At 50.6% G+C, this 27,881-nt stretch overlaps 9 protein-coding genes across 9 annotated transcripts; 5 read left to right on the top strand and 4 right to left on the bottom strand.

The window, feature by feature from the left end:
* Positions 1-471: 471 nt before the first annotated feature.
* On the top strand, positions 472-3,204 carry ATNIH1004_003236 (putative AP-2 adaptor complex subunit beta; the record flags this gene model as incomplete). The annotated part of the gene is made up of 6 exons (XM_033567915.1): positions 472-510; positions 842-1,026; positions 1,093-1,168; positions 1,227-1,591; positions 1,644-2,072; positions 2,136-3,204. The coding sequence occupies 6 exons, from the start codon at positions 472-474 to the stop codon at positions 3,202-3,204; spliced, it is 2,163 nt and encodes a 720-aa protein (XP_033429910.1).
* A 378-nt stretch (positions 3,205-3,582) lies between these two features.
* On the bottom strand, positions 3,583-4,888 carry cwc25 (U2-type spliceosomal complex subunit CWC25; the record flags this gene model as incomplete). Its single annotated transcript, XM_033567914.1, has 2 exons — positions 3,583-4,795; positions 4,863-4,888. 2 exons carry the CDS (start codon positions 4,886-4,888, stop codon positions 3,583-3,585), a joined length of 1,239 nt encoding a protein of 412 aa, XP_033429909.1.
* Positions 4,889-5,596: 708 nt separating this feature from the next.
* Positions 5,597-9,413, bottom strand: ATNIH1004_003234 (SH3 domain protein; the record flags this gene model as incomplete). Its single annotated transcript, XM_033567913.1, has 4 exons — positions 5,597-7,422; positions 7,491-7,598; positions 7,684-8,275; positions 8,337-9,413. 4 exons carry the CDS (start codon positions 9,411-9,413, stop codon positions 5,597-5,599), a joined length of 3,603 nt encoding a protein of 1,200 aa, XP_033429908.1.
* Positions 9,414-10,236: 823 nt separating this feature from the next.
* On the top strand, positions 10,237-11,199 carry ATNIH1004_003233 (Rtr1/RPAP2 family protein phosphatase; the record flags this gene model as incomplete). Its single annotated transcript, XM_033567912.1, has 1 exon — positions 10,237-11,199. The coding sequence occupies one exon, from the start codon at positions 10,237-10,239 to the stop codon at positions 11,197-11,199; it is 963 nt and encodes a 320-aa protein (XP_033429907.1).
* A 491-nt stretch (positions 11,200-11,690) lies between these two features.
* Positions 11,691-13,088, bottom strand: ATNIH1004_003232 (mitochondrial 37S ribosomal protein bS1m; the record flags this gene model as incomplete). The annotated part of the gene is made up of 1 exon (XM_033567911.1): positions 11,691-13,088. One exon carries the CDS (start codon positions 13,086-13,088, stop codon positions 11,691-11,693), a length of 1,398 nt encoding a protein of 465 aa, XP_033429906.1.
* A 266-nt stretch (positions 13,089-13,354) lies between these two features.
* Positions 13,355-14,607, bottom strand: GRE2 (SDR family oxidoreductase; the record flags this gene model as incomplete). Its single annotated transcript, XM_033567910.1, has 5 exons — positions 13,355-13,861; positions 13,927-14,217; positions 14,278-14,410; positions 14,476-14,527; positions 14,586-14,607. The coding sequence occupies 5 exons, from the start codon at positions 14,605-14,607 to the stop codon at positions 13,355-13,357; spliced, it is 1,005 nt and encodes a 334-aa protein (XP_033429905.1).
* A 1,288-nt stretch (positions 14,608-15,895) lies between these two features.
* tor (putative TOR pathway phosphatidylinositol 3-kinase TorA) lies at positions 15,896-23,227 on the top strand (the record flags this gene model as incomplete). Its single annotated transcript, XM_033567909.1, has 4 exons — positions 15,896-16,022; positions 16,080-17,031; positions 17,090-22,775; positions 22,838-23,227. 4 exons carry the CDS (start codon positions 15,896-15,898, stop codon positions 23,225-23,227), a joined length of 7,155 nt encoding a protein of 2,384 aa, XP_033429904.1.
* A 520-nt stretch (positions 23,228-23,747) lies between these two features.
* Positions 23,748-25,581, top strand: ATNIH1004_003229 (uncharacterized protein; the record flags this gene model as incomplete). Its single annotated transcript, XM_033567908.1, has 4 exons — positions 23,748-24,043; positions 24,118-24,553; positions 24,626-24,762; positions 24,843-25,581. The coding sequence occupies 4 exons, from the start codon at positions 23,748-23,750 to the stop codon at positions 25,579-25,581; spliced, it is 1,608 nt and encodes a 535-aa protein (XP_033429903.1).
* Positions 25,582-26,523: 942 nt separating this feature from the next.
* On the top strand, positions 26,524-27,646 carry ATNIH1004_003228 (putative NAD binding Rossmann fold oxidoreductase; the record flags this gene model as incomplete). The annotated part of the gene is made up of 2 exons (XM_033567907.1): positions 26,524-26,850; positions 26,906-27,646. The coding sequence occupies 2 exons, from the start codon at positions 26,524-26,526 to the stop codon at positions 27,644-27,646; spliced, it is 1,068 nt and encodes a 355-aa protein (XP_033429902.1).
* Positions 27,647-27,881: the final 235 nt, after the last annotated feature.

The raw sequence follows: 27,881 nt of genomic DNA, 5'->3' as shown, positions 1-27,881 counted from the left end.
GAAAGTGTTAGTATGGTTGAACATAAGAAAGAGAGAGAGACAGAAGTAACGGAGTACGTGATGCTGCGGAATTCTCCACAAGCGCGCGGAGGCGGCGGTAATCCTGATCCACTCCTGAGTCTCGTCCAAGTTACATCGACTCCCTTTTTACCCTCACTTTCGCTCGTTGTGTGCAATTCTGTCCAGGCCTAGAGAACAATCCCTCACCCGTACCGAGACCAGGTTTGTCCGCGGCATCCCTTGCATTTGCAATTGCGCCCGTTGACCATCCCAGTGGACCAGGGCCTGCATGGAGCGTCGTAGCTAAGAAAATCGTCCTTCGAAGCTATTCCAGCTGCTTTTCTTATTCGTCCCTCCGCGAGACACCCTTCCATGTGATCGCACACTCCAAGAAAAGCCAACCTGCATTTGGGAAGACGTTAATCCTCTAGAGCAGCGAATCCATCGTTTTCGGTTGTCGGAGCGCCCATCATGAGTTCCAGCGGGGGAGATGCGAAGCTCTTCGCTAGGGTACGTTCCTCCAGTCCGATCGTCCCTCCTCCTCCCCTCTTTTTCTCCTCTCTCTTTCCCCTCATGTTTGTAGGAACGTCCTTGGTTATGGATTTATGTGGCCCTCGGGTGATCCGCCTTTCCTGCCTTCACATCCTTGCATCTTGTGATACCCTGCTGGCTTTATCTCATTCGATTCCTGTTGGCCACGTTTCACCCTCAATCATCCAGACGATCGATCGATTTTTGAAGGATTTACCTAGCTACACCCACCTCATCTTCCTCTCCCATGTTTCTCAGCATAACTCCTTATACGAACTCCTATGGCTTACCACTCTCTCGATCTCGACAGGGCAAGGTCGCAGAGTTACGACAAGAACTCAACAGCGGCGGCAAGAAGGACAAGAACTATTCGGCCAAGAAGATTGCCCTGAAGAAAATCGTCGCGAATATGACTATGAGTAACAACGATATGGTCGGCTTGTTTCCAGATGTGATAGGATGCATGAATCTGCCGAGCTTGGAGATAAAAAAGATGTAGGTCGACGAGATACGTCGCGTGCTCGTATTGAGGGGCCGCCCACTGATGCTAGTTGGCAATAGGTGCTTCCTCTTCTTGGTTAATTATTCAAGAATGAAACCGGAAATTGCATTGAAGGCGCTGCCGGTCTTAGTCGATGTATGGCAATATTCTCCGCCCTATACCAGGTGGACATGGCCTAACTCATGTGTCATAGGACATGGAAGACTCAAACCCCCTCGTACGCGCACTGGCGCTTCGGACCATCTCCTACATTCATGTGCGCGAGTTTGTCGAGGCAACTATTCAACCTGTCAAACGGTTGATGGGAGATATGGACCCCTACGTTCGCAAAACTGCTGCGTTGTGTGTCGCCAAGCTCTACGAGCACGATAAGAAGATGGTCGAGAGCTCCGACCTGATCGATCGGTTGAATCAAATGCTTAAAGATGAGAATCCGACGGTTGTCTCTAGTGTTCTTGCCTCCTTAGTGGACATTTGGGGTCGCAGTGAAACCATCTCTCTAACGATCGACTACACGAGTGCGTCGAAACTGGTTTCCATCTTGCCAGATTGTTCCGAGTACGTCTCTATGAGTTATAGTCGATGTGACAGATTTCTAACTGCCATGCAGATGGGGACAAACGTACATTCTCGAGGCTCTAATGTCATATGTTCCACAAGATTCTGCAGAGGCACTCTTGCTAGCAGAACGAATAGCCCCGCGCCTTTCACACTCCAACTCGGCTGTTGTCCTCACTTCCATCCGTGTCATCCTCTACCTCATGAACTACATTGCCGGTGAAAGGCATATCACATCCCTGTCGAAAAAGCTATCACCACCGCTGGTCACCCTCCTGTCGAAGCCGCCCGAAGTTCAATACTTGGCGCTTCGAAATGCCATACTCATACTCCAGAAGAGACCCGAAGTTCTACGCAACGATATCCGGGTGTTTTTCTGTAACTACAATGATCCCATATATGTGAAGGTGACCAAACTTGAGCTCATATTCATGCTGACCACGAAGGAGAACATATCGGTTGTCCTGGCGGAATTGCGAGAGTAGGTACCCTATTATGCCTTTCCCTCTCCAAGCCAACTCGGATTGAACTGACGGGAATCCAGATATGCCACGGAGATTGATGTCCATTTCGTACGCAAGGCTGTACGCGCGATTGGAAAGCTGGCGATCAAGATCGAGTCTGCCGCCCGGCAATGTATCGATACGCTTCTCGATCTGGTAAACGCCAAAATCCCTTATATCGTACAGGAAGCCACAGTTGTCATTCGGAATATCTTCCGCAAGTACCCCAACCAGTACGAAAGTATCATCGGCCAGGTCATCCAAAACATCGACGACCTCGACGAGCCTGAGGCCAAAGCTGCCATCATATGGATCATCGGACAATACGCTGACCGGATCGAAAATTCGGACGGCCTTCTCCAAGACTACCTCGCCACATTCCATGACGAAACCGTCGAGGTTCAACTGGCCCTCCTGACCGCCACAGTGAAGTTCTTCATCCAACGTCCCACAAAGGGCCAACAACTCGTCCCACAAGTCCTGAAATGGTGCACCGAGGAGACCGACGACCCGGACCTCCGAGACAGAGGATACATGTACTGGCGTCTACTGTCGACCGATCCCGCCACCGCGCGACAGATCGTAATGGGCCAGAAGCCACCGATCAGCGCAGAAAGCGAGAAACTCGACTCGCGTACCCTGGAAGAGCTCTGTCTGAACGTCGGCACCCTGGCCACAGTGTACCTGAAACCGGTGCAGCAAGTGTTCCGCTCGGCGCGCACTCGTCGATTACAGTATAGCCCTGCGTTGCAGAGACCTGCCGAAGATCATGGCAATGGTTCCTGGCAATTCCCCGCCACGCCTGCCACCACTACCAGCTTCACCACCGGCGGTGCCACAATCGTTTCTTCTAGCTCGCCAACCTCGCCGGTGAATGGATCGGTACAGGCCCCCGGTGACATGAATGCGGCCGTGAGTGCAGCCGACGTATACTTCAATAATGTCGGCAGTCAACAAATGGCGGCTCTAGACCTGGGAGGTCGTGGGGATGGTGGTGTTGGCGGTGGTGGAGCGTCCCAGATGCAGTACGTAGTCAATCAGAACCAGCAGCAGGTGTATCAGCCTCAGTTGGCCGGTGTAGCAGCGACAGGGGAGTTATTATTATTGTGATGATTTGGCGTTGTATAGACTTTCTTTCTTTTTTATTGTTTATTTATTTTAATTTTTTTCTCCTCTGAGCCTTGTTGGTTTATATTCGAGCGATATCCTCGCTTCGCAGGAATTTGTGATACCTACTTATACTGAAACCATCAGTTTTATTCGTTTCTTAATTTCTAGCTATTGAATCCTCATTCCATTCACGTAACGTAGTCATCATGGACGGAGGGAATATGCTGACCAAATATCTCATAGTGCAACGTGTGTTGTGACATGATAACTTGTTAAAGAAAATTAAGGGGGAAAAGGAAGGATATCATACGGAAACCGCAAGGCTTACAAGTTAAAAAAAAAAAGAAAAAAGCACCGTAGCCGGGTAGATCAAAAAGATCAATCCTCTTCCCGAGACAACCCACCGCGACTGCGCCGAATTCGCTCGTCCAAGGTATCTTCCTGGAGTTGCCGATGCATCGCTGACACGAAACGACCTCGTTCCGAGCGCTGCTTCTCATCTTTCTCGCGCTTTCTCTCTTCCTCGACCGTGACTTCGGCAATGCGTTGGCGACGATTCTGTTCCATTTCGCTTGCATTGTCCTGCATCTCAGCGAGTCTTCGCATACGATCTTCTTCTAAGTCCTTTGCTTTCGTGTCTGAATCTCCGGGCCCAGAGCGGTTGGGAACTCGGTTTCGGGGATACGAGTGTCTGGGCCTTCTATGATTCTTCCTATCATCGTAGCGATGTGGTTTGTCCCTTTGGTCTTCGTTCTGATAATTTTTGGGAGATCCAGCATCCCTGCCCTCCACCCGACGGCGATCGGAATGACAATAGTCGGGTTGGGGGGAGGGGGATTGATCGCGGAAGGAACCACGAGGCGATCGCCGGTCGTACCTCTCCTCGTGATGCTTGCCGAAGTGATGATCTCTCTCATCCCTGTCCTCTTTACGATCCCTCTCACTTTTGCGATCCCGGTGCCTGCGATCTCGATCGTCGCGATCATCCCTGTGTCTCCGGTGTGACCATTCTGAAGATCTGGACCTATCACGGTGTGACCTATGTCGATGGTGCCGACGGGAGTCTTCGTTGTTATATCTCCTGCGCTTATGGCTGCGGTCCCGATCGCCCCCTCGCGAGTCGATCGCTCCGCGTCTCGCTGATTCCTTGACCATATTCTCATAAGCCGCCTGCTCTCTCTTCCTGATCTCCAGTAGCGGATCTGCTAGAACCTTCGTCATTGTATCACGAGCATTGTTCACTGTAGGAGCAGGGGGCACATGGCCGGTTCCGAGCTCCGCACCCTTTTCCAACTTCTTGCTCTCGTCATTCTTCAGTAAAATATCATCGATGCGGCGCTTTCCCAGCAGATACCCTTCCATTTCCTCGGAGTAATGGCCCGTTGCACTCGACGGCGCCTGGTACATCCAGTCGACCCGATTCTGCTGGCGCGCCTTCCCGGAATCTTCATGTAGACGCTGGAGTTCCTGGATTTGGCGCTCTTCATCTCGTTCCCGACGGAGCTGATCGATGCGCTTGCGCTCTTCCAGGGCACGCTTTTCTTCGGCCCAAACGCGCTCTTGGTTGCGGAGCAGGGACGGATGCCATGACCTAAATGCCGAGTGCGAGGTCAGTATGCCGACGGGTGGTGATATCGAGAGGGCAAGATAAAACTTACTTCTTCAAGTTCAAATCACCACCCATTTTGAATTCAATATGATGCAGGCAAGCTGCAGTCTAAGAGGGGGACTGGTGATGATTTGGGTAGCAGAGCGTGGTGGGCGTTGCGCTGGCCTGATATGGTACTGTATTAAGAAAGGCCCGAAAAGGAAGTCGCCACCGGGCCGACATTGTTGCCTATAGTTGCCTGAGGCATCAAAGTCTGTTCCATGAATACTACAGGTTACAGTATGGGGATGGAAAAAACTGGCTCATGAAGGGAGGAGGTTCATTGAAGGTCTGAGTATGGCCAAATAAGACAATCTAAACGAAGGACAATACCGCTACACGGCCGACGCAAAAAATAAAATAAAATAAAACAAGAATAAAGCATCAATAGATACATACAGCGAGAAATGTAAAATTATTCGCGAACAGATAACAAAGCAAAAGAGAAGACAAGGCCTTGCCCACGTAGCGCGTCTCGTGAGCCCCGTTGCAGTTCATGTACCATGCGAAATTAAAATATACCAGAGTCAAATCATTTACTAATCTTCTGTTCAGCCCGTCTGCATTGTCGTAACGTCGAGACCCGGTGAGCATTTTCGAGGGGGTTTAAAAAAAAAAGAGTGATGGACTTGAGAGAGAAAAAATAAACCATATCAGTCGAACTAAACGTTCGCCGCCGGCTGGCCATCACGGACTATGTGAGGAGACCAACACTTGTTCATTATGCATTAATCTGTTCCATCCCTAATTTTCCCACCCAACCCAGCTCCGGGGCATTATTCGCCAGACCTTACACTCGCCACTGCGAAGGTCGTTGAGCTTGAAACTTTCCACCTTGACCTTCTTGCTCTCTCTGCCCTGCTCCCATGCTCGGATCTTTTTCTTAGTTCCGTCCCAGTCAACAACAATGCCGACGTGATCGGGCTTGCCCACTTCGGAACTGTATTTCTGATGCATCGTGCCGCGATGACCCTGGAACCGTGCATTACGGAAGCTCACGATGTCACCTGCGCGGATCTCGTCATTTTGTTGCACGGACGCGTTGGCCAGGTTGGAATAAACCAAGGCACCGTAAGCACGTGTACCAACGGGGAGCAGTGCCTCCTTGATAGGGTTGAGCAAATGTTGGACCAGACCGAAAGGGGTTCCATCCGCAACCGTCGTGTTTTGGACAGCACTTACGGCATTGGCGATCTGAGTGCCAATCTGATGGTGGGCATTCTCGAGTTGGTCTTGACGAGGCTGAAGGGGAGGAGGCTCATGACGCTGCTCCAGAGATACATCACTGGGATTGCGGGCATCGTAATTCACTGTGATGACAGTCTGAGAGTAATCTACGAATAAGATATACACGTCTTTCGTGACTGTAGTTTTGCCTCCTCGTTTCGACGAGCTGGACTCCTCAACCTCAAAAAACAGGTCCTTGCGGTTCTGAAACATGGGTGGAGGAGTAGACGGCTGGCTCCACCATAGTGAACTCTCCGCCAGATCAACATCCATGGCAATGAAACCTTGGTCTATGGAAGGACGAGCAACGTCCATCGACCTCCGGATATTCGGCTGACCTCTGGGAATATCCAAGGATGCACGGCTACTCCGTGAAGGGGGTGGTTGCGCAGCAGGTAGGTGACTGGGAGGCGGAGGCGCCATGGAGATACGTTTTCCAGATGGCGCAGGAGGTGGTACTTCCGGTGGTGCTTGCACCGGAGACGCATCATACAAGTCATCCGAGTCATCCCCAGTATGCTCTGGTTGAATACTAGGCGGCAATTCTGGGCGTCCTGTTGGCACAGGGGGGGCCCTGGGTTGAGGTAGCCCATGCTGTGGAGCGGTATAACGGTAAGGGTCATATTCGTCATCGTCCTCTCCTTGCAGGGAATCCATATGCGGTGGTGGGGGCGGCGGGGCTCTAGGCGTCTCCATGGAGGCCCTGCCAGCACTTTTCGGTGGCTGAGCGGGAGGCGGCGGGGGAACTGCCCGAGGGGCAGATGGAGGGGGAGGCGGCGGAGGACGAGTTTCCTGGGGGCTGCTTGGAGACTGAGGTTGATGTTGATCGGTTACGGTACCCTCATCAAGGCTCGAGTCCCGACCATGAGCCTTTAGCGCATCTTTGAACTTCGCCCCGGATGCAATGTCCGTGTCATAATCACCTTCATATTCCGTAACTTCACCCTCAATTTCATCTCCGGCTTGGCGAGGTTGTGAAACGTTGCTCGTTCGACTTTCTGAAGTCGAGGCGCGTCGTATTTGGCCAGGAGGAGGGGGAGGGGCCGGCCTACTTTGCGGTGGCATAGGTGGACTTGTCGGAACTGGTGGGGGAGGAGGACGACTGAGTCTCTTTTCCGAAAGATGAGTTGGTGATTTCGGAGATGTAGCATCATAGGTTGATGAACGACGGGTATCAAGATGACCAGGGACTGGTGGGGCCTGTACTGGCGGGGAAGCGGCAGATTGATCCGCAGCTACTGCATTTAAAGATAGATTTCTTGCATGTACGGATAGTTCATCGTCAGGTTCTTCACCGGGATCGGCCAATGTAGCGCTCTTAGCTGAGGGAGGGAGGGGGCGAGCTATAGCCAAACAGAGTCAGCAGGGCTGGAAGATAGGATGTGCCTAAGTCAATTTTTTATGCACTTACGGCCTGGCACAGGGGGAGGGGACACAGGGCGATCCTGAGGGACGTGAGATGGAACGGGAGGTGGAACGGGTCGTGTTTCCATCGGTGGAGGTGGAGGCGCTGGACGTTCTGCATGATGGATGTTAACTTCTAGTTCTTGAAACATCCGTTGGGCCAAAGGAGAGAGAGAGATGAGAGGGATGGTCTTCCATACCTTGAGGTGGTCTATCAGTTGAGGTGCGTCGAAGCGGCTTTATGTCTTCGACATCAGGAACTTCATGTGTAGGATGCTGCTCCGTTAAAGGGGTGGCCGGAGCTTCATTTTCGTCCTTCTCAACGGCTGCTGGTTTGCCGGTATTTATCCCAGGCAAGGCCATAATAGGGACTGGCGGTGCCGGAGCAGGCGCAGCGCCTTCAGAGTCCCCAGTCTTCTTTCTCTCAGGTTCCACTTGCGGCTTTGGCTTGCGGGCTGCGCCGGGAACAGGCATACCTCCAGGAGGACCAAAGAAGCCCATCATACCCATTCCACCGCTCATCTTCGCCATTCTCTCGCGAAGTTCCATTTTGCGCTTTACCTCCGGGTCTATTTCTTCCTCGTCGTCTTCTTCTTCCTCCTCTTCCTCATTTTCCCGCGCGTCTTCATGTTTGACACTTTCCGGTGATTTTGGCTCATCATGAGGTTGGGTGGCCCGTTGAGACTCAGCACGGGCACGATCATCGTAGTCCTCTTTGCTTGTGGAGGTTTCTTCCGCATCCTCAGTGTCGGCAGTAGCGGAGTCATCGGCATCATTGGTATCGCTTGCCAGCTCTTGTGCTGGGGCAGGAGGGGGGGTTAGGTTGGGGCATCGAGGGAGCAGCGGGTTTTACAGTGTCAGCGCTGGTGTCCCGTGCAGCCTCAATTGGCTCTGCCATTTCCACGCCTTGGTCCTCTGGGGCTGTTGCCTCTTCGTGGAATTCGGTGCGACCCTTCGGAGGCCGCTTGGACTTGTCCTTCTTCTGGGCTGCCTCTGCATGTCGCGCAGCTTGCTCCATTTGCTGCTTTTGCAGAAGAGCAATACGCTCTTTCAGGCTTGTTGGCTTAGGCTGGTCTTCTGTTGCTTCTTCAGTATTTTCACTAGGGCCAGGCCGACTCTCAGAGACGGGGGTTTCCCGTGCGATACGCTCTTGAACCTCTGGATCCTCCTCCCTTCTATATATCTTCGGGGGTGCTTCCTTGGGTGGAGGAACATAGGCATTCTTGCTGGGCGGTGGTGCAACAAACGGCTTCTTGATGAATGAGGTAGTGTTTTGGGAGCTCCACCCCCCAGGCTTGAACGGTGCAACCGGGGGCGCCGCGGGCTTGTTAAACGCGGCAATGCGGTCCCTGAAGGAGGACCCTGTGGGCTTCTCTACAATGGCAGGAGGCGGGGGTTTTGAAGAAAGCTTAGGCGCGGGTAGCTCACTGGCCGCCGTCGGAGGAGGAGGTTGCGGAGCTGACGCCCGCATCAACTGAGGTGGGGACGGAACCTCACTAACCGGAGTTTCCACAGGTGCCGGCGGTGACCTGAGGGGCTCGGATGCATTTACCAAGCTCGCTGCAGGAGGAACATGCTCTGCTTCTGGCTCCAGAAGAGACTGAGGTTCCGCTGCAGGAGTCTCAATAGCAGCGGGACTCGGCTCAGGCCCCGGCTCAGGCTCCGGCTCAGCCTTGGGCTCGGCATCTTTTTTTGGCCTGCTTGGACGTGCTGGTCGTGGAGGAGCTGGAGGATCATACCTTTCCACGAAATTCTTGGGAAAGATGCCCTCTATCTTAGACCCGGACTCATCTGTGTATTCACCGAAGTACCACTCGGCATCTTCCTCCTCGGTAACGGTGATTACCTGGCCGATCGAAAAGTTTAGGTCGTCATCGTGGCTCGACGAGTACTCGAAGACCGCTCTGACCGTGAACGGCGGGCTGGACATCTGGCAAGCCGGGAGCCCTGTCACGGAGATGTGGGGGATAGTAAGACAGCGACTAATCGCAACGGGAGTGGAGTCAATATCAATCAATTAATCAATTCAGAATGTAGGTCGTACGCCGTGAAGCACCAAGTTACGTAGTTCTGATGCACAGAAACACGCACAAAGGGTGCCTCACAGGGAAAATGTGGCTGTTGGCGTTGGTGGGATGCTAGACAGTGAGAATGATGGTTTATATGTCAGCCTGGTGGATGTTTGGTTGTTGGGTACGTCAGAGGGAACCGATGGAAGCTGGACTGTGGAGGCCAGTATGAAGTCCTTGCACTTACCGAATTCAGAAGCACCAATGCTACGTCTGGCAAAGGAAAGAAAGAAATACGATTAATGCCAAGGATGGGGAAAAACATCAGCTGGGAGGGAAGGGGAGAGGGAAAGAGAAGAGAGGAGGAATCGTGAGGTCGTCACCTTTTGGCGGGACATATTCTCCACCCCCGATCGGCGGCTAATAAGATTGAAGGAAGCACGCCCAAACAAAGACATACAGAAATCTCGATTCGTCTTGTCCTCTCTGCCTTTTTCTTGTCTGTCATCGTCTCTAGCTGTGTACCCTTCGTTCAGTCTACGAGTGTGCATCTGTGCGAATCAACCAATCGATTCATTCGATCTGGGGGCTCTAACTATTCGGACCAGCCACTTCGGTCGACTCTAAGGGAAGAAGAACCAGAACTTGGTCTGGTCGTATCTTGTTCCGGAATTCCATCCAGCTCCAAAAGTCTGCCACCCTGAATAATCATCAGATATTGCATCCATCTCGTTTCTTTCAACCATGTCGTCCTCAGACCGGCCGATACTGAAAACCTCTCTCCCTTCTGCTCATGCCGCTGCTGCTCCAAAACCGCCACCCAAACCCCAATTGTCGCACCAGCCCAAGGTCCAGGCACAGGGGAAATCAGGCACTGATCCTCGCCATCTAGCTATTGCCCTGCATCATGCACATCGAATCCAAGCGCAGAAAGACACTGAGGCTCTCATTTTGGACCGCATACTTGAGCTCGCTACGTTTCCTCCATCCCCAGCCGCAGACCCTGCATCTCCGTCGGCCGAAGACGCCCACAAATTCAAAACAGCGCTGATTCTCTTTCAACCGTCCGATTATGATAACCTGATCTTGGAGCGAAACATCGAAGGCTTGTGTGGGTATAGTCTGTGTCCTCGCGAGCACCGAAAGGACGATTCCAAAGGGACTTACCGAATAAAATGGGGTGCCAGGGGAAGTGGGCCGGGCGGTCATGGACGCGAGATGAACATTGTCCCACGAGAGAAGTTGGAAATGTGGTGTTCGGATGAATGCGCTGAAAGGGCTATGTATATAAGGGTCCAGTTGGCGGCGGAACCGGTCTGGGAGAGAAGGGCTGAGAATACACGGGGCAAGAATCTCGTTCTGCTCGAAGAAGGCAGGGCGATGGAACGACGGGGTAAGGGAAAAATGAGAAGTTCTCCGTCCGTTAATGAAGTGGTCGGTCAGTTTGATAACCTGCACATGGACAAGGTGCACGGGACAGATGAAATGGCGGACCAGGTGTCAAGACTCTCAGTCCACGATAGAAGTCGTTCTTATGAATTGGCTATGGAACGCGGTGACTCTGTTTCGTCTTTACAGGCTGGCAGAGTGGATGTACGAATTCGTGAAAGAGACACTGCGACAGTCGAAAAGGTTATGGCTCCCCAAATGCGCCCCGGAGATGACATAGGAGGCTCTATCGAGGGGTATATGCCGAAGGATAACTGACTACTTTGGAGCATAAAAGAGATTAAACGGGAAAGGAAACGAACAAACAACCAAAAAAACAAAAAAGGCTCGGAATTGATATTGTTAGTGCATTAGTTTGGGCGTTATAGGATGATACCCGGGTTTCATGACCATTGAAATTAAAGCTTTATAAGGATATCAGACTGTAATTAGGTATGTTATGTAGCTGTGATCTAAGAGTAGCATTTGACTAGTATCCCTGGTATGTCGATCAGAACGTGATACGCACGCTGCCGGTAATATTTCTCCGAAGAGCGTATTACCATCCACGAGGGATCTTGATCCAACATTCCACTCCGGTTAACACAGTAGAAGTTAAACCCATTGTACGTCACAACATCCAAGAAAACAGGTGGAGCTTAACATTTGTACAGTAATCTAATCATACACCACATACTCTGCCGAAAAAAAAAATGATGCAAAAACTAACGAAAAAGAAACAAGAGGAAACTACGCCGGCGACAAACCCCTCACGAAGAGCTGAGGGTTTTCATGAGATTCCTTGCAATATCTTCAGTGGATCCGTGCGATGAATCCCGTGTTCGGGGTGCTCGAGGACGAGCCCTATCCAGCCTTGGGACAGCACGTTGGCCGCCACGGGCGACGTCGGAAATGCTCGTTGAGCCGGGCTTCTTATAGTCTTCAATGCGATAGGGAGCTTTGGCAGTGGCACTGGCACGGTAAGATGCCAATCCGATCCGACCCTCCGAGTCAACCGAAGCGCGGATAGGGGTGACCCAGTATTTAGCACCGCCAGGGATAGAGGCGTCGAAATTAGCCAGACCAGGGGGCGAACCCTGCTCAACAAAGGTCATGGCGTTCAGGTCTTCCACGGCAATACCTCCAACACCCGCAATGGCCTTGGCAGTCCTGTTCTTGAATTTACCCTTCGGCCGCAAGATACGCGCCTCAACGGGACGCTGGTAAGCCTGAGGCCCATGGATAGGGTGATTGTAGACCAAAGCATGCGAGCGTGTATACGACAGTCCGGCAGAAGGGTGCGTCTTGGGGGGCCCGGACACAGCGTATTCGGCCGAGGATAACTTGGTGCCAGGAGACTGGTAGTACTTGTGGCCGATTCGGTCACTCGGCACAGCGGGGGGAGATGGGAGATCCAATAACTCGAAAACCACAGGGCCGAGGGAGAATGGGTCCGCACGCAGGGATTTTAGATACTCCTGGAACTCCTCTTCGCTGACCTGCACTGGCTGAAGTGACGCTAAATCCTCCCCGTTGTCCTGAGCTTGCTTCTTTCGCTCGGCGTTCCGCTTCTCAACAAAGCGCTGACGAAGCTTCTGCAGTAGCTCCGGTTTGTTGTTACGCACTTTCTTCACGTAGGCATCAAACTGTGCTTCAGTCTGTCCCGCAAGCCAAGGACCAGAATGCCTGAACTGTTTGGCTCCGGGCTCTTGCAGGCCCTTGCTCGTATCTGTGTTGTCGACATGGGATTCGAAGGGGCTCTGATGTCGGGGAACAATGCTAGTTGCGTAATTGACTTTTGAGGGGAGTGACATAGGCATGTGAAGTTCCTGAAATTTTTCCAAGGTTACCGTATGATCCGCGGCGGATTCGAAGTCGGTAACATGCTCGAATGTATCGAGAGCATTCACTCGGACCACCGGTCGGGAAGACTTATTGGACGTCGATTTCGCAGGAAGCGGTCGCTTCAGACCCCAGTCTCCTCTTGCCAAAGATGAAGCCGGAGTGACAATGGACGCTCGGATAGGATGAGGCAGAGTCGCCGTGTCGGACTCGTGGGTAGGCCTCGAGGTTGGAGGTTCTTGAGGTGGCGTCAATGCCTGCGGAAGGGCAAATAGACGAGACCGCCGTAGCAAATTTGCTGTTGGCGATAGCCTGGTGGTAGCCATGGCGTCCAAAAGGCAACTGCGGCGTCGGAAATGTGAATCTTCCTCTAGAGAAAAGTTGCGCGAAGAGATCGAACTAAGTGGATGCCAAGCCCGGAGATACGGGGACCCACAGCGACACGAAGTGAAGTTCTTATAGATGGACCTTAGATGTTTCCTGCTTCTATTCTTCTTCTAGTATTTCTTGTCTATTTGTTCGGAGCGAGGGAATCTTCTATCATGTAAATTCCATATATATGTATTACCTATATGAAATTCCGTGCTGTATCCTATGCACCCACCGCCAACAACGATTTGACAGTCTCGTCAACAGACTGCTTCAATGACCGGTACTTAATACCCAAAACCTCAATGGACTTCTTGTTATTATAGCCGTAAATGTCCGCCGGCGTGTCATTAGGAGCATCCTTTGGTGGTATTTTGTCTTCTAATTCAGGATGGGATTCTCTGATTATGTCTGCAATGGCTTTGTTTGAAAAAAAGCCGGCGGTCACAAAGAACCTTTGACCCCCTGCTTCTGGGACCTCAATAGCTCTCACATGAGCCAGTGCGACATCCTGAACATCGACCCACAAGAAAGTCACTGTTGGAGGTAGCTGGTCCTTGAAATTGCCCCGGATCATGTCGCTAATCCGCATGTTAGAGGTGTTGATGGCATCCAGGGAGTTCAAGTAATGGACGACAGGCCCCAAGACCAAGGGCGGGTTTATGGTTGCAATGTCAAAGTTTGGTTTTTCCTTCTTGACAAAGTCCCAAGCAGCTCTTTCCGCAAATGTCTTCGGCAGAAAACCCCAAGGTATTAGCATGGACGGATAAAATGATATTGGATCGAATAACACACCTTGCTTGCTCTGTACGTTTGGGCAGGGTCCAGGGCCTCCTCCCAGGTTACTTGGTTCCAACTATCTTCATTGTATACTTTCGCATGGGCTTTCACGTTGACAATAGACGCAAATGAAGATGTAATTACGACTCTTTTCACTGTTGGTGCATAGGCCTTAATGGCCTTCAGAATTCCTGTTGTACCTTTGATAGCGGGATCTAGGAAGTCTTTAACGGGATCCGAAACATTATGATGGAAAGGAGATGCTGTATGGAGGACGTATTCAAAGGGTGGGTTTGATTTGACGGCCTAGGTTGAAATTAATCTTAGTAGCTGCAATCCGTATAGGGAGCGCGAGTGGGAGTGTACCTCGTCAAATGCACCCTCTGCTGCAACATCTTTTACGATGACATAAGACAGCTTTTCTTTCGGTACAGTGGGGTGAGCATCAAGGATCTTTTGGCCCTTTACTTCCGACCTCACTGTCACTACCGTGTCGAATCTGTTGTATTTCCTCGTCAGCTTGCTTCAAGGATGCCAGTAAACATTTGACACCGTGAAAACTACCCGCGTTTCAGAAGAAAATCGATGATATGAGCAGCAATGAAGCCGCTACCCCCTTGAGGAAAAAAAGTCAGACCTTCTTTCTGGTGATGTCCTGAGGGGCTGCTCCATACCGGTTAGAAGAACCTTGACCATGGTTACCACAAGTGTTGAATTCACAGAAAATCGTATTTAATCCAAGGTAATGATGTGAATATGGTGCAGAGCAATTGTACTACCTTGGAGATGCACTGCGCGTGTCTTATTACATCTACTAGATCATTACTAATGTATAGAGTGTCAATACCCCTCCGTCCCGACCTGGTCCACCATCAACGGCTATCAATGGAACTTGATAGGACACCGCCAAAATGATTACAAACAAATTAGCAGTTTTAGTGACAATTCCCAGCGGAGCTATTGGGTGGCATTAGAGGATTATGATTAAGTCCGGAATTCGATCCTTTCTGAGTCACCAAGGTATGTATCGCTAGTTATTGGGCTGGACACGGCTATGATTGCCGGCGGCATTGGTGGGGATATGTCGATGACGTACGTTGTGATACAAGTGCAATCCCATGAAGCTGGTCTTGCACATGACGGGCAAGATATAATGAACCAGGGACAAAAAGTAAGGACAAAAGGCGATAGTATGGACAGTTTTCCGGTCACAAAGCCTTGTTTGACTTCATGATTCGTTGCTACACCGTGACAATACCTACCATTTGAATAATGTCATTTAATTAAAACCTCAAGATGGTTCTTTTGAATAGTGGGCTAGAAATATCACCCAATCAAAGGTATTTGTACATAATATTTAGATGACTACAATTTACACCAGCCTTGTCTGCATGGAATGTCCCAATCCAGCAATTAAGACATGCATGAGAGACTTTTGTGTGTGTACTTGGCAAGGCTGAGATTCACATCATGGCCATATGGATCTCATGACTTCCTTAGTATGAGAGGAATAGGACGCTACGGAATTAGATCCCTTATATGTCAGGAGCAAGAATGACTGATTGTTTTCCATAGTCAAGAACTTCCATACTGGGTAGGTAACCGAAATAGCTGCATTGTTTTTTTCTAGTAGCCAGGCCAATTGATAATAATTGTACATGCCACTTGACTATTGGTAGGATATACTAACCAGCCAGCTGCCGGCTGCAGAAGTAAAATCCACCAACCTGTCGGTGTAGTAAATAGAGGACGCAAGCCATGCAAGCAATGACATGATGCAGTCCGCCAAGAGAGGATGCCCCAGGCGTGAACCGACCTGGCCCGTGCACTAACCCCGTCGTGCGCTCCGAACGACTTACACAGCACGATTCCCGCATCATCTTTGTCGCTCATCAACTGCTCTCTCTCTTATGCTCCCTCCATGTCATCGTACATGCCCTAGAGGCTGACTTCAAATGTCCACCCTGGGGTGTGCTACGCAAAAATGGCGCAATCAGGTCCTTACACGGATGTTACCCAAAGACTCTTTGTCGAGTTGAAGTCCAAGAATGAGGAGACGCGGGCAAGAGCTGCTTATGAGCTCTACGATCATGTCCTCGCAGTTTCAAGAGGTAACCTTTCAGTGATGACCCGCATTCAAGGCAATTCTAACGCATTCCCTTCTATAGATTTGTCACCGGAAAAGTTCGTTGAGTTTTACAATGGCATCAGTCAACGCATCGCGCACCTCGTTGTTACAGGCGGCGACGCACACGAAAAGATAGGTGGTTTGCTGGCTCTTAATCTCTTGATAGATTTCGAAGGTGTCGATGCAGCTCAGAAGACAACTCGATTCGCTAGTTATCTGCGTAGTGCCCTTCGAAGCAATGACTATACAGTGTTGGTATGTGCAGCCAAGGCACTCGGCCGTCTGGCTAAGCCGGGCGGAGCTCTCACCGCGGAGCTGGTCGAAAGTGAGATACAGTCCGCTCTGGAAGGCCTTCAGTCCGAAAGACAGGAAAATAGACGTCTTGCCGCGGTACTGGTTATTCGCGAACTTGCCAAAGGCTCGCCGACACTTCTGTATGGCTTTGTTCCTCAGATTTTCGAGCTTATCTGGGTTGCTCTCAGGGACCCTAAAGTGACCATCCGGGAGACTGCCGCCCAGGCAGTCAGTGAGTGCTTCGAGATAATTGCTGCTAGAGATATGCAAGTGCGGCAACTGTGGTTTGCAAGGATATACGAGGAGGCACTTCTGGGCCTGAAATCCAATAATGTCGACTGGATACATGGATCGCTTCTTGTTCTAAAAGAGCTTCTCCTGAAAGGTGCCATGTTCATGAATGAGCACTACAGGAATGCCTGTGAGATTGTTCTTCGCCTGAAGGACCACCGTGACCCCAAAATTCGTACCCAGGTCGTCTTGACGATTCCTATTCTCGCCTCCTACGCTCCTGTAGACTTCACAGAGATCTACCTTCACCGATTTATGATTTACCTACAAGCACAGCTGAAAAGGGAGAAAGAACGAGATTCAGCCTTCATAGCGATTGGAAAGATTGCCAACGCTGTTGGAGGCGCCATTGCTCAATATCTTGATGGGATCATCGTTTACATACGGGAGGGACTGGCCCTGAAAGCGTGAGATGAAACCAGCCAATCCTCTTCTACTTGTACTGCGTCCGCTGACATCTAACAGACGAAATCGAGCTGTTGTCAAGGAAGCCCCAATGTTTGAGTGCATCAGCATGCTGTCACTGGCGGTAGGGCAAGCGCTTAATAAGTATATGGAGACCTTGCTTGATCCGATATTTGCTTGCGGTTTGAGTGAGTCATTGACGCAGGCACTTGTTGACATGGCACATTACATTCCACCGATAAAACCCACGATCCAGGAGAAACTTTTGGATATGTTGAGTTTAATTCTATACGGAGCGCCGTTTCGGCCTTTGGGCTGTCCGGAAACCAGGCTACCTCCAATGCCATCCTTTGCAAAGGACTTTGCCCCGCAAGAGTTGTACTCTGATGCGGAAATTGCATTGGCACTCCACACTCTGGGAAGCTTCGATTTCTCTGGACATATCCTCAACGAGTTTGTCCGTGACGTCGCGATAAACTATGTTGAGAATGACAACCCAGAAATTAGGAAGGCCTCGGCACTTACATGTTGCCAGTTGTTTGTTCACGACCCGATTATCAACCAGACAAGTAGCCATTCGATACAAGTCGTTAGTGAGGTCATTGACAAGCTACTAACAGTTGGTGTTGGCGACCCTGACCCCGAAATACGGCGTACAGTGTTGTGGTCGTTGGACCGCAAATTCGACCGTCACCTTGCAAGGCCGGAGAATATTCGCTGTTTATTTTTGGCAGTCAACGATGAGGTATTTTCAGTCCGAGAAGCCGCTATCTGCATTATTGGCCGCCTGTCCAGCGTCAACCCAGCTTATGTCTTCCCTCCCCTGCGTAAATTACTTGTCAATCTTTTAACTGGTCTTGGCTTTGCAAGCACGGCTCGTCAGAAAGAAGAAAGTGCTCAGCTTATCAGTCTATTTGTCTCCAATGCGACGAAGCTTATTAGGTCTTATGTTGATCCTATGGTGGCGACGTTGCTTCCGAAAGCGACTGACGCTAACCCTGGTGTAGCTTCAACTACACTGAAAGCTGTTGGTGAACTTGCGAATGTTGGTGGAAATGAAATGAGAGTCTACTTGCCACAGCTTATGCCTATCATCTTGGACTCGTTACAGGATCTTTCCTCCCACGCGAAACGGGAGGCTGCTTTGCGTACTCTGGGCCAGTTGGCCAGCAACTGTGGATATGTCATTGATCCATACCTTGAATACCCCCATCTTCTTGCCGTGCTTATCAATATTATCAAGACGGAGCAGACTGGGTCTCTTCGCAAAGAGACCATTAAGGTGCTGGGAATAGTTGGTGCTCTAGACCCTTACAAATACCAGCAGATAAGCGAGAGCGCTCCCGATGTTCACCACATCAATGAAGTCCAAAATGTCTCGGACGTTGCTTTGATTATGCAGGGGCTCACACCTTCCAATGAAGAGTACTATCCAACCGTCGTCATCAACACTTTGATGCAGAACATTTTGCGAGAAAATTCCCTTGCCCAGCATCATTCGGCCGTCATCGAAGCAATTGTCATTATATTCAAGACTCTGGGCTTGAAATGCGTGCCCTTCCTGGGACAAATAATTCCAGGCTTTATAACAGTAATCAGAGGTTCGCCGCCTAGTCGTCTTGAGTCGTATTTCAACCAAATGGCAATTATGGTAAATATCGTGAGACAGCACATACGGGCCTTCTTGCCCGAGATAATCGAACTAATTCGTGATTTCTGGGATTCATCATATCAAGTTCAGGCCACTATCCTGTCGCTCGTGGAAGCCATTGCCAAGTCTCTGGAAGGTGAATTCAAGAAATACCTTGCAGGCCTCATTCCTCCTATGTTGGATACGCTTGATAACGATAGCACGCCCCGTCGACAGCCTTCGGAGAGGATACTCCATACCTTTTTAATATTTGGCACCAGTGGCGAAGAATACATGCATTTAATTGTCCCATCTATTGTGCGTCTCTTTGACAGGACTCAAAACCCGCAAAGTATTCGGAAGTCTGCAATCGACAGCCTTGCGAAACTGTCGCGGCAGGTTAATGTCTCTGATTTTGCGTCTTTGATGGTCCATTCCTTGTCCCGAGTTGTTGCAGGCAATGATCGCCTGTTACGACAAGCCGCAATGGATTGCATCTGTACCCTTATTTTCCAGTTAGGCCAAGATTTCAACCACTATATCAACCTCCTGAACAAGGTTTTGAAGCAACATCAGATCAACCATGTCAATTACCAGATCCTAGTAACGAAGCTGCAGAAAGGGGACCCACTTCCGCAGGATCTCAACCCAGATGAGAGTTATGCGGCTTTGACAGACGATACGAATTATGCTGAGATTGGTCAAAAGAAGATGGTTGTTAACCAGCAGCATTTGAAGAGCGCTTGGGATGCATCCCAAAAATCAACACGTGAGGATTGGCAAGAGTGGATACGACGGTTTAGTGTGGAGTTGTTGAAGGAATCGCCTTCCCCAGCGCTGCGTGCTTGCGCTAGTCTGGCAGGGCTCTATCCACCTCTGTCAAGAGACCTTTTTAATGCTGCCTTTGTGTCCTGCTGGACTGAACTATACGATCAATACCAAGAAGAACTCGTACGGTCAATTGAGAAGGCCCTCACTTCACCAAATATCCCTCCCGAGATCCTACAAGTCCTTCTTAACCTTGCTGAATTTATGGAACATGATGACAAGGCCCTTCCGATTGACATTCGTACCCTTGGCAAGTACGCCGCAAAGTGTCATGCATTTGCTAAAGCTCTTCATTATAAAGAATTAGAGTTTGAACAGGATCAAAATTCAGGGGCTGTTGAGGCCCTGATCACAATTAACAACCAGCTTCAGCAATCCGATGCCGCTATTGGGATTCTCCGAAAAGCTCAAGCTTATCGGGATGTGGAGCTTAAAGAAACCTGGTTCGAGAAACTCCAACGCTGGGAGGAAGCTCTTGCTGCGTACAAACGGCGTGAAAAGATTGATCCCGATTCTTTTGGCGTTACTATGGGTAAAATGCGGTGTCTACATGCTCTTGGCGAGTGGAAAGTTCTGTCCGATCTTGCTCAGGAGAAGTGGAATCAAGCATCATTGGAACATCGAAGAGCAATCGCTCCCCTAGCGGCAGCAGCAGCCTGGGGGCGGGGTCAGTGGGAATTAATGGATTCCTACCTAGGGGTCATGAAAGAACAATCCCCAGACAGATCGTTCTTCGGAGCCATTCTCTCCATCCACAGAAATCAATTTGACGATGCCACAATGTACATCGAAAAAGCGCGAAACGGACTGGATACTGAGCTTTCAGCTCTACTTGGAGAATCGTACAATCGAGCGTACAATGTGGTTGTCCGTGTTCAGATGCTTGCGGAACTAGAGGAAATCATTACCTACAAACAAAACATCGGCGATCCCGAAAAACAGGAGTCTATGCGCCAAACCTGGAACAAGCGACTTCTTGGCTGTCAGCAAAACGTCGAGGTTTGGCAACGTATGCTCAAGGTTAGAGCCCTTGTTACTTCACCTCGAGAAAATCTCGACATGTGGATCAAATTCGCCAATCTATGCCGCAAATCAAACCGGATGGGTCTTGCGGAGCGGTCGCTTTCTTCGTTGGAAACTGTTGTCTCTGACAACAATGGCACCCGGGCTATCGCTCCTCCAGAGGTCACTTATGCTCGGTTGAAGTTTAGCTGGGCTACTGGACGACAACGCGAGGCTCTGCAAATGTTGAAAGAGTTTACTGCCAATCTCACTGACGACTTTACGCGGTTTAATGCAATCATGATTTCACAAAGTGAACATAATGGAATCAATGGTGTGAACGGTATCCCTGATGCAAACCACACAGATGTCATGGGCCTCCGTGAGCGTATAGGAGACGTTGCAAAATTCAGGAAGCTCCTTGCCAAGAGCTACCTTAGATTAGGGGAATGGCAGACCGCTTTGCAGCGAGGCGACTGGAATGCAGATAATGTTCGCGACGTTCTCAATGCATATTCTGCGGCAACCAAGTACAATCGGGATTCGTACAAGGCTTGGCACTCGTGGGCACTGGCCAATTTTGAAGTTGTCACGACAATTGCTAGCCAAGCGAGCAGGGATGGTGCGCCGTCGGCCATGGTACCTGGGCACATTGTTACAGAGCATGTGATACCTGCTATCCGCGGCTTCATACGGTCTATTTCATTGTCGTCGACATCTTCTCTACAGGACACTTTGAGGTTGCTCACTCTCTGGTTTACCTATGGTGGCGACCAGGATGTCAGCACTGTAGTTACGGAAGGGTTCACAGCCGTGAATATAGATACATGGCTCGCGGTTACTCCTCAACTCATAGCACGGATTAATCAACCGAACGTACGAGTTCGGAGTGCTGTCCATCGGCTGCTCGCCGAAGTTGGCAAAGCTCATCCTCAGGCTCTAGTATATCCTTTAACTGTGGCAATGAAGTCCACCATTGCTAGACGGTCGCAGTCAGCTGGCAGCATCATGGACAGCATGCGGCAACATAGTGCGAAATTAGTCGAACAAGCTGATCTTGTGAGCCATGAATTAATCCGTGTTGCAGTCCTTTGGCACGAGCTTTGGCATGAAGGTCTTGAAGAAGCCTCCCGGCTTTACTTTGGGGATCATAATGTTGATGGAATGTTCCAAACTCTTGCGCCTTTGCATGAGATGTTGGACAAGGGGGCTGAAACACTACGCGAGGTATCTTTCGCCCAGGCATTCGGGCGTGATCTTGCCGAGGCGAAGCATTATTGCCTGCAATACCGTGAGACCGAAGAGATTGGCGATCTTAATCAGGCCTGGGATCTCTACTACACTGTTTTCAGGAAAATCAGTCGCCAACTTCCGCAATTATCGACACTTGACCTGAAGTATGTTTCACCGAGACTAAAAGATTGCGTGGATTTGGATCTCGCTGTCCCTGGCACATACCAGAGTGGCCGGCCAATTATCCGAATTGTCAGTTTCGATCCTATACTGCACGTCCTACAAACCAAGAAACGACCACGCAGGATGACACTGAAAGGCAGTGATGGAAACTCTTACATGTATGCGCTCAAGGGTCATGAAGACATAAGACAGGATGAACGGGTTATGCAGCTATTTGGCCTTGTAAACACGCTTCTTGACAACGATGGCGAGAGTTTCAAGCGCCATTTATCTGTGCAGCGATTCCCGGCCATTCCACTATCGCAGAGCTCTGGCCTCTTGGGCTGGGTATCGAACAGTGACACCTTACACGCATTAATTAAGGAATACCGAGAGAGTCGTCGCATATTGTTGAATATCGAACATCGCATCATGCTTCAGATGGCCCCAGATTACGACAATCTCACTCTAATGCAAAAGGTGGAGGTGTTCGGGTACGCTATGGACAACACCACCGGGAAAGACTTGTACCGGGTCCTTTGGCTCAAGAGTAAGAGCTCGGAATCCTGGCTTGAGCGGCGGACGAACTATACTCGGTCCCTTGGTGTTATGTCCATGGTGGGCTATATCCTAGGTCTGGGTGATCGCCATCCTTCCAATCTCCTCCTGGACCGAGTTACGGGGAGAGTAGTCCACATCGATTTCGGTGACTGTTTTGAGGTTGCAATGCATCGGGAGAAATATCCGGAGAGAGTGCCGTTCCGGCTGACCCGTATGCTGACTTTCGCCATGGAGGTTAGCAATATTGAAGGAAGCTACCGGATTACCTGCGAGGCTGTTATGCGGGTCTTGAGAGAGAACAAGGATTCATTGATGGCTGTTTTGGAGGCAGTAAGTAAATTGAGAAATCTTCGTGGTCTCTTTGGTTACAAGACTAATGTATCCCTTTACAGTTCATTCATGATCCTTTGATTAATTGGCGCCTGGGAGTCCGTGAGTCTCCTGATCGAATGCCATTCTCCTCAGAACGCCGACAGTCAATCATTTCCAACATCAACGTTGATCAAGGCGTCCAGCCTAGCAATTTCTCCCGCCACCGTCGGCCTTCCATTCTTGAAGGTGGCATTCTTGACGCCCAGGAAGGTATCCCCAATGAAGCTCGAGAAGCGCAGAACGCACGGGCGTTACAGGTTCTTGCGCGTGTCAAGGAGAAACTCACTGGACGGGACTTCAAGCCCAATGAGGAACTCAATATTAGCGACCAGGTTGATAAGCTCCTTGCTCAAGCAACCAGCGTTGAGAACATATGTCAGCACTGGATTGGATGGTGCAGTTTCTGGTGATCAGTATTTTGTTCGGTGGCTTTGACTTCCCGGAGTCTTATGGTGGCGCAAATCGTGGGTTTTTGCATGGAATGGGATCCTTTCTCTTCGCTGTTTCATTCTTGATTCTTTACGTCCTGTTTGACCTTTCCCCTTGTTTTAATGCTGTAGAATTATCCTTCTTCATTTTTTTTATCTATTGATTCCCGTTGCTGTATTACTGGTTTGTTGTTCCTGAGCACTGCATCGATCCTATGTGACGTGTACAGCATTGAACGATCTATTATAGAGAGATTGATGGATGTTAGCTGTATACAATGATTCTTATCTATATGAGTCAGATAAGATTAGACGAGGAGATCTGCCATACCGTGACATGAGATCAAGATGCGTAAATAGCCGAGGTCACGGGCAACGGCACCAGCTCTTCGATCCCTTGCCCGTTTCCTCTTTGTTCCTCTCCTCCCAACCTCGCATGATGTGAGTCCTTGCCTGGACCACAAATCTGGGATCTTTAATTTGAAGGTTTCTCCCAGGCATCATGGCATCCAGCTCCACTGCCGACCCTTCCCACGCCAACCCGTTTGTTCGCAATGCTCTCCGCATTTCGCTCAGTGCCAAGGAATACAAGGCCCTCTACCAACTTGCTGTCGAACGCGCCCCTCTCTCAGTGCAATCCAAGCTACCTTCACCTTCGAGATATGAGGCCATCGTTCGATCAAAAAACAGATACAACGAGGCGGCCCTACGTACGTCCGTGCGCGTGTTTTTGACCTCCGGGGCATTGCTGAAGTTTGTTGACCTGGTTGCTCGCAGACTTCGGGGCGAGCCTTCGAGGTGAGATATAACACTAACTGGTTACTGATTAGGGTGGTTTCATGAGCTGACAGTTTCTCCGTTTCTGTTGATAGTTCCGAAAAGGGTGCTCGCATCTCTTTCTTCCGCTCCTCTAACTTCCGTCTCTCGCTCTCGCTCTCTCTAGTTCTCCTTTTGTATCGCTTCCTTTATCGCTTCTTTGTCCGATTGCGCGCAAACCTGCGCACCGATGAGGCCGAGCCATTTCGCACAAGGAACCCGCGTGTTTCCAAGGCGCTGACCTCGGGATATGCACCCGCTGTTGGGGCCAGTTTGGCTGGATTTGCGCTAGGGATCTGCCCTCAAACTCAGCTGCGACGAACGGCGGCTATTTATACAACTACTCGGAGCTTGGAGTTTCTTTTCAACGTGATCGACGAGAAAGGCTGGCTGGAAGACCGGCCCTCGTGGTTTGGAAGCTGGCTGCTGATGCCGATATCGTGCGCACAGCTTTTCCATGCGTTTATCTTTGATCGCGAGACTACTCCCAAGGTCGGTTAAACCTCTCGACCTTGAACTGCCCTTCCATTGGGCCTTTGGGTACCATGTGCTGACTGGCAACAGTGGTTTGGAAATGTTATTATGAAGCTCTCTCCAGCCTACGTTCATGCTCGGCCGGAAACCTTGCCTGCTGAATTCCCTTGGCCCGAGAAAGAAGCTATAGTGGACTCGCTCGCCACTATTTCTAATCTGCGATGGCCGTAAGCTCCCTGTACCAGGCTCTCGTGGTCACTACGTCGTATCGACGGGCTATTTGTCTAACACTTTATCTATCAACCAGAACCTTCGTTTCGCCTATTCTCCATCCGACGGACCCCTTCACCTTACCGTCCGCTGTCAAATCCATCTCTCCGATTACTGGGCCCGCGCATCCGTCTACTTCGAGTTTGTCGTGCGCTTTGCTACATCCCAGCTGCCCCAGTTGCGGCACAACGTTCTTGCACCAACTGCTCCTCTCAGTACCCCCTCTGGCCAGGTTCATCACCACGGTGTCTTTGGCGTTGTCAATCCTGAGATCTAAGGACCTGCTTACCCACCCAATATCTTCGATCAACGGCATTTCGAAGAGGATCATTACCTTGACGGCCATCATTTCGGCCTCGGTTGGTTCGGCGTGGGGGAGCGTCTGCCTCTGGAACTCCCTCCTGCCACGCTCCATCCTTCCCACCAAGCGGTTCTTCCTAAGCGGTGCACTGGCTGGTGTGCCGTTCGCGTTTCTCGGAAACAGCCGTACTGTGTTTCTGTACTTCTTCCGAGCCGCAGTGGACTCGGCATGGAAGACGGGAGTCAAGCGAGGGCTCTGGAAAGGCTGGAATGGCGGAGATCTGTTTGTGCTGGTGCTTACCTGGGCTCTCATGGGCTCTATCTTGGAGGCCCGGCCCTCCGCTGTTCAAGGGAAGGGGGTGAGGAAGGCGTTGGCCTGGATGAGGGGAGAGGGCTTTGTGGACCCGATGGACACGGCCGCGAAAAGGAAGCAGCGAAAGGAGGCGGCACAGAAGAAGGCGGAGAGCGAGTCTTGATGGATGTGATGCTTCGGGGTTAGCTTGTTCCATTCCTATCGTACATGATTACATAGCCGTTTCATGTAGTACTGTTATTGAGTAGGTAGTTCTGTGGATGATTGATATGAATGTTTACTGTCAAGACAAAATCATTCGACTAATTAAAATCCCGGGCTTCTAGTGAAGCCATAATAGATAGTCATATAGGAAGCTTCATTTACTTTTGACTAAATCAGATGTACCTCTGCACGTGATTCTGGGGATGGATTAGATAACCGGGGAGAATTGCCCAATTTGGCCAGGCAGCAAGGCACTCCGGAATCACCTGCTGTTTCGACCAAAACGGCAAGCGCAGCGAATTGCCGTGTGGGGAACTTTTTCTTTGTGCCTTTATCTTTTCCTCATTTCTCACAGCATCTGTCTAGTGTCGGAAATCGCACAAATGTTACTGCGTGTTCCCCTCAGGATTGTCCAAGATCATTAGTCGGATGCCCGCCGAGACCTTGATATCCGGACGCGGACGAGTCTCGTCTGCACAGGAAAGCATTTTCCGACTGCTGGAACTGGAGCTGGTGGATTCCGGGGTAGAACCAAGTCTCCACATGAGATGCCGAAGCTCCAGCGAACACCGTTTAGTAAGAGCCCGAATGGCAATGGAGGTACGGATGAATCAAGAATCCGGGACATGGATCGGCGAGACGCACTGATACAGATCCTGAGCTAGGCGAGGATTCCCTTGAGTGCTTTGTTCTGTTCGTCCCCCCGGATGTGACGCCAAGTACGGAAGCTTGACCGACTTTGCATTCGAGGGTCCTCCGACCAAATAAATTCCCGACGGTCCTCGACTGAATTGAGTGTTCTTCCTGAATTCTTCAACTCAATCGCTTCTTCCCCACCGGTCTGTTCCTAACTCCCTTCCACATCTCGTCCTCTCTCGTCTCTTCTCCTCATCCCATCAACATGTCTGCCGCCAAGTTGAAAATCGGCTGTGCCGGTCTCGGGCGCATGGGCAAACGTCATGCCTTGAACTTTCTCCAGCGGACTCCCCTTGCAGACCTCGTTGCGGCCAGCTCGCCCGACGATGAGGAGCTGGAATGGGCCAAGATTCACCTTGTTCCTTACGGGGTTAAATTGTACAAGAACTACGACGACATGCTCAAGCATGAGGGTTTGGAAGCCGTTGTTGTTGCCTCCGCCACTGCTGTCCATGCCGAACAAGCCATCAAGGCCATTGAGGCCGACAAGAACGTCCTGTGTGAGAAGCCGCTGTCGACCAGTGTCGAGATTGTATGTGGTGTCCATTTTTTTATCTACTCAGGCTGCTAACCAAAACGTTGGACAGTCCCAAACCGTCCTCGACGCTGCCGCCAAGAAGCCACATCTTAAGGTGATGTGCGGCTTCTCCCGTCGCTTCGATGCCTCTTACCGGGATGCGTTCAACAAAACGACCGCCGGCATGATTGGTACTCCGTCGGTCATGCGCAGTCAGACATGTGACAAACTCGACCCGAGCGGCTTCTTCGTCGCCTATGCCCAATTCTCCGGAGGGATCTTCGTGGACTGCTCGATCCACGATATTGACCTCGCCCTCTGGTTCTTCGGACAAGACAGCAAGGTCAAGTCGGTGTCGGCCGTGGGTATTACGGCCGTGGAGCCCGATCTGCGAAAGCACAACGATCGCGATAATGCTGTCGGGTTGGTGGAGTTCTACAGCGGCAAGATTGCCTACTTCTACGCTTCCCGCATGATGGCTGCGGGCCAGGAAGACACCACTGAGATCATCGGGACTCAAGGTAAGCTGGCGGTGAACACGCAGCCGGCCCTGAACCTCGTCAATATCTACGACAGTGCCGGTATCCGTCGTGAGGTGCCCCAGCACTACTACGACCGGTTCGAGTATGCGTTCGTCACCGAGGCCAATGAATTCACCGCCGCTTGCCTGGAGAACACCCCCGTCCCCTTGAAGCTGGAGGGAGCCGTGCAAGCCGTGCGCATTGGCGCGGCGTTGCAAGAGTCGCTCATTTCTGGGGAGAAGATCTTCTTTGACGAGTCGGGGGAGCGTGTGGACAAATCCCGACTATAGATACGTGCTTACGACTGTTTTTTTCTTTGTTTTCTTTTAATTCTCTTGGTTATATCTGTCAGCATGAAGCATACGTTTACGATAGTTCCTTTAGAATCTACAATACACTCAATGATAGATTTCTGGTAGATCCAGCCTATATATTCCTCTGACCATCGAATATTGCACATTCACTTCTCACTGAAAGACCCCATCTTCCATGGTCAATGTTTGTTCCGTTTACGGAATACCCCGT

Source organism: Aspergillus tanneri (genome assembly GCF_003426965.1).
Source record: "Aspergillus tanneri strain NIH1004 chromosome Unknown AapTan_1_pilon_pilon_pilon, whole genome shotgun sequence".
NCBI classification, from domain to species: domain Eukaryota; kingdom Fungi; phylum Ascomycota; class Eurotiomycetes; order Eurotiales; family Aspergillaceae; genus Aspergillus; species Aspergillus tanneri.
Note: the sequence above shows the minus strand (reverse complement) of the source record. Positions and strands in the feature narration are given on the sequence as shown.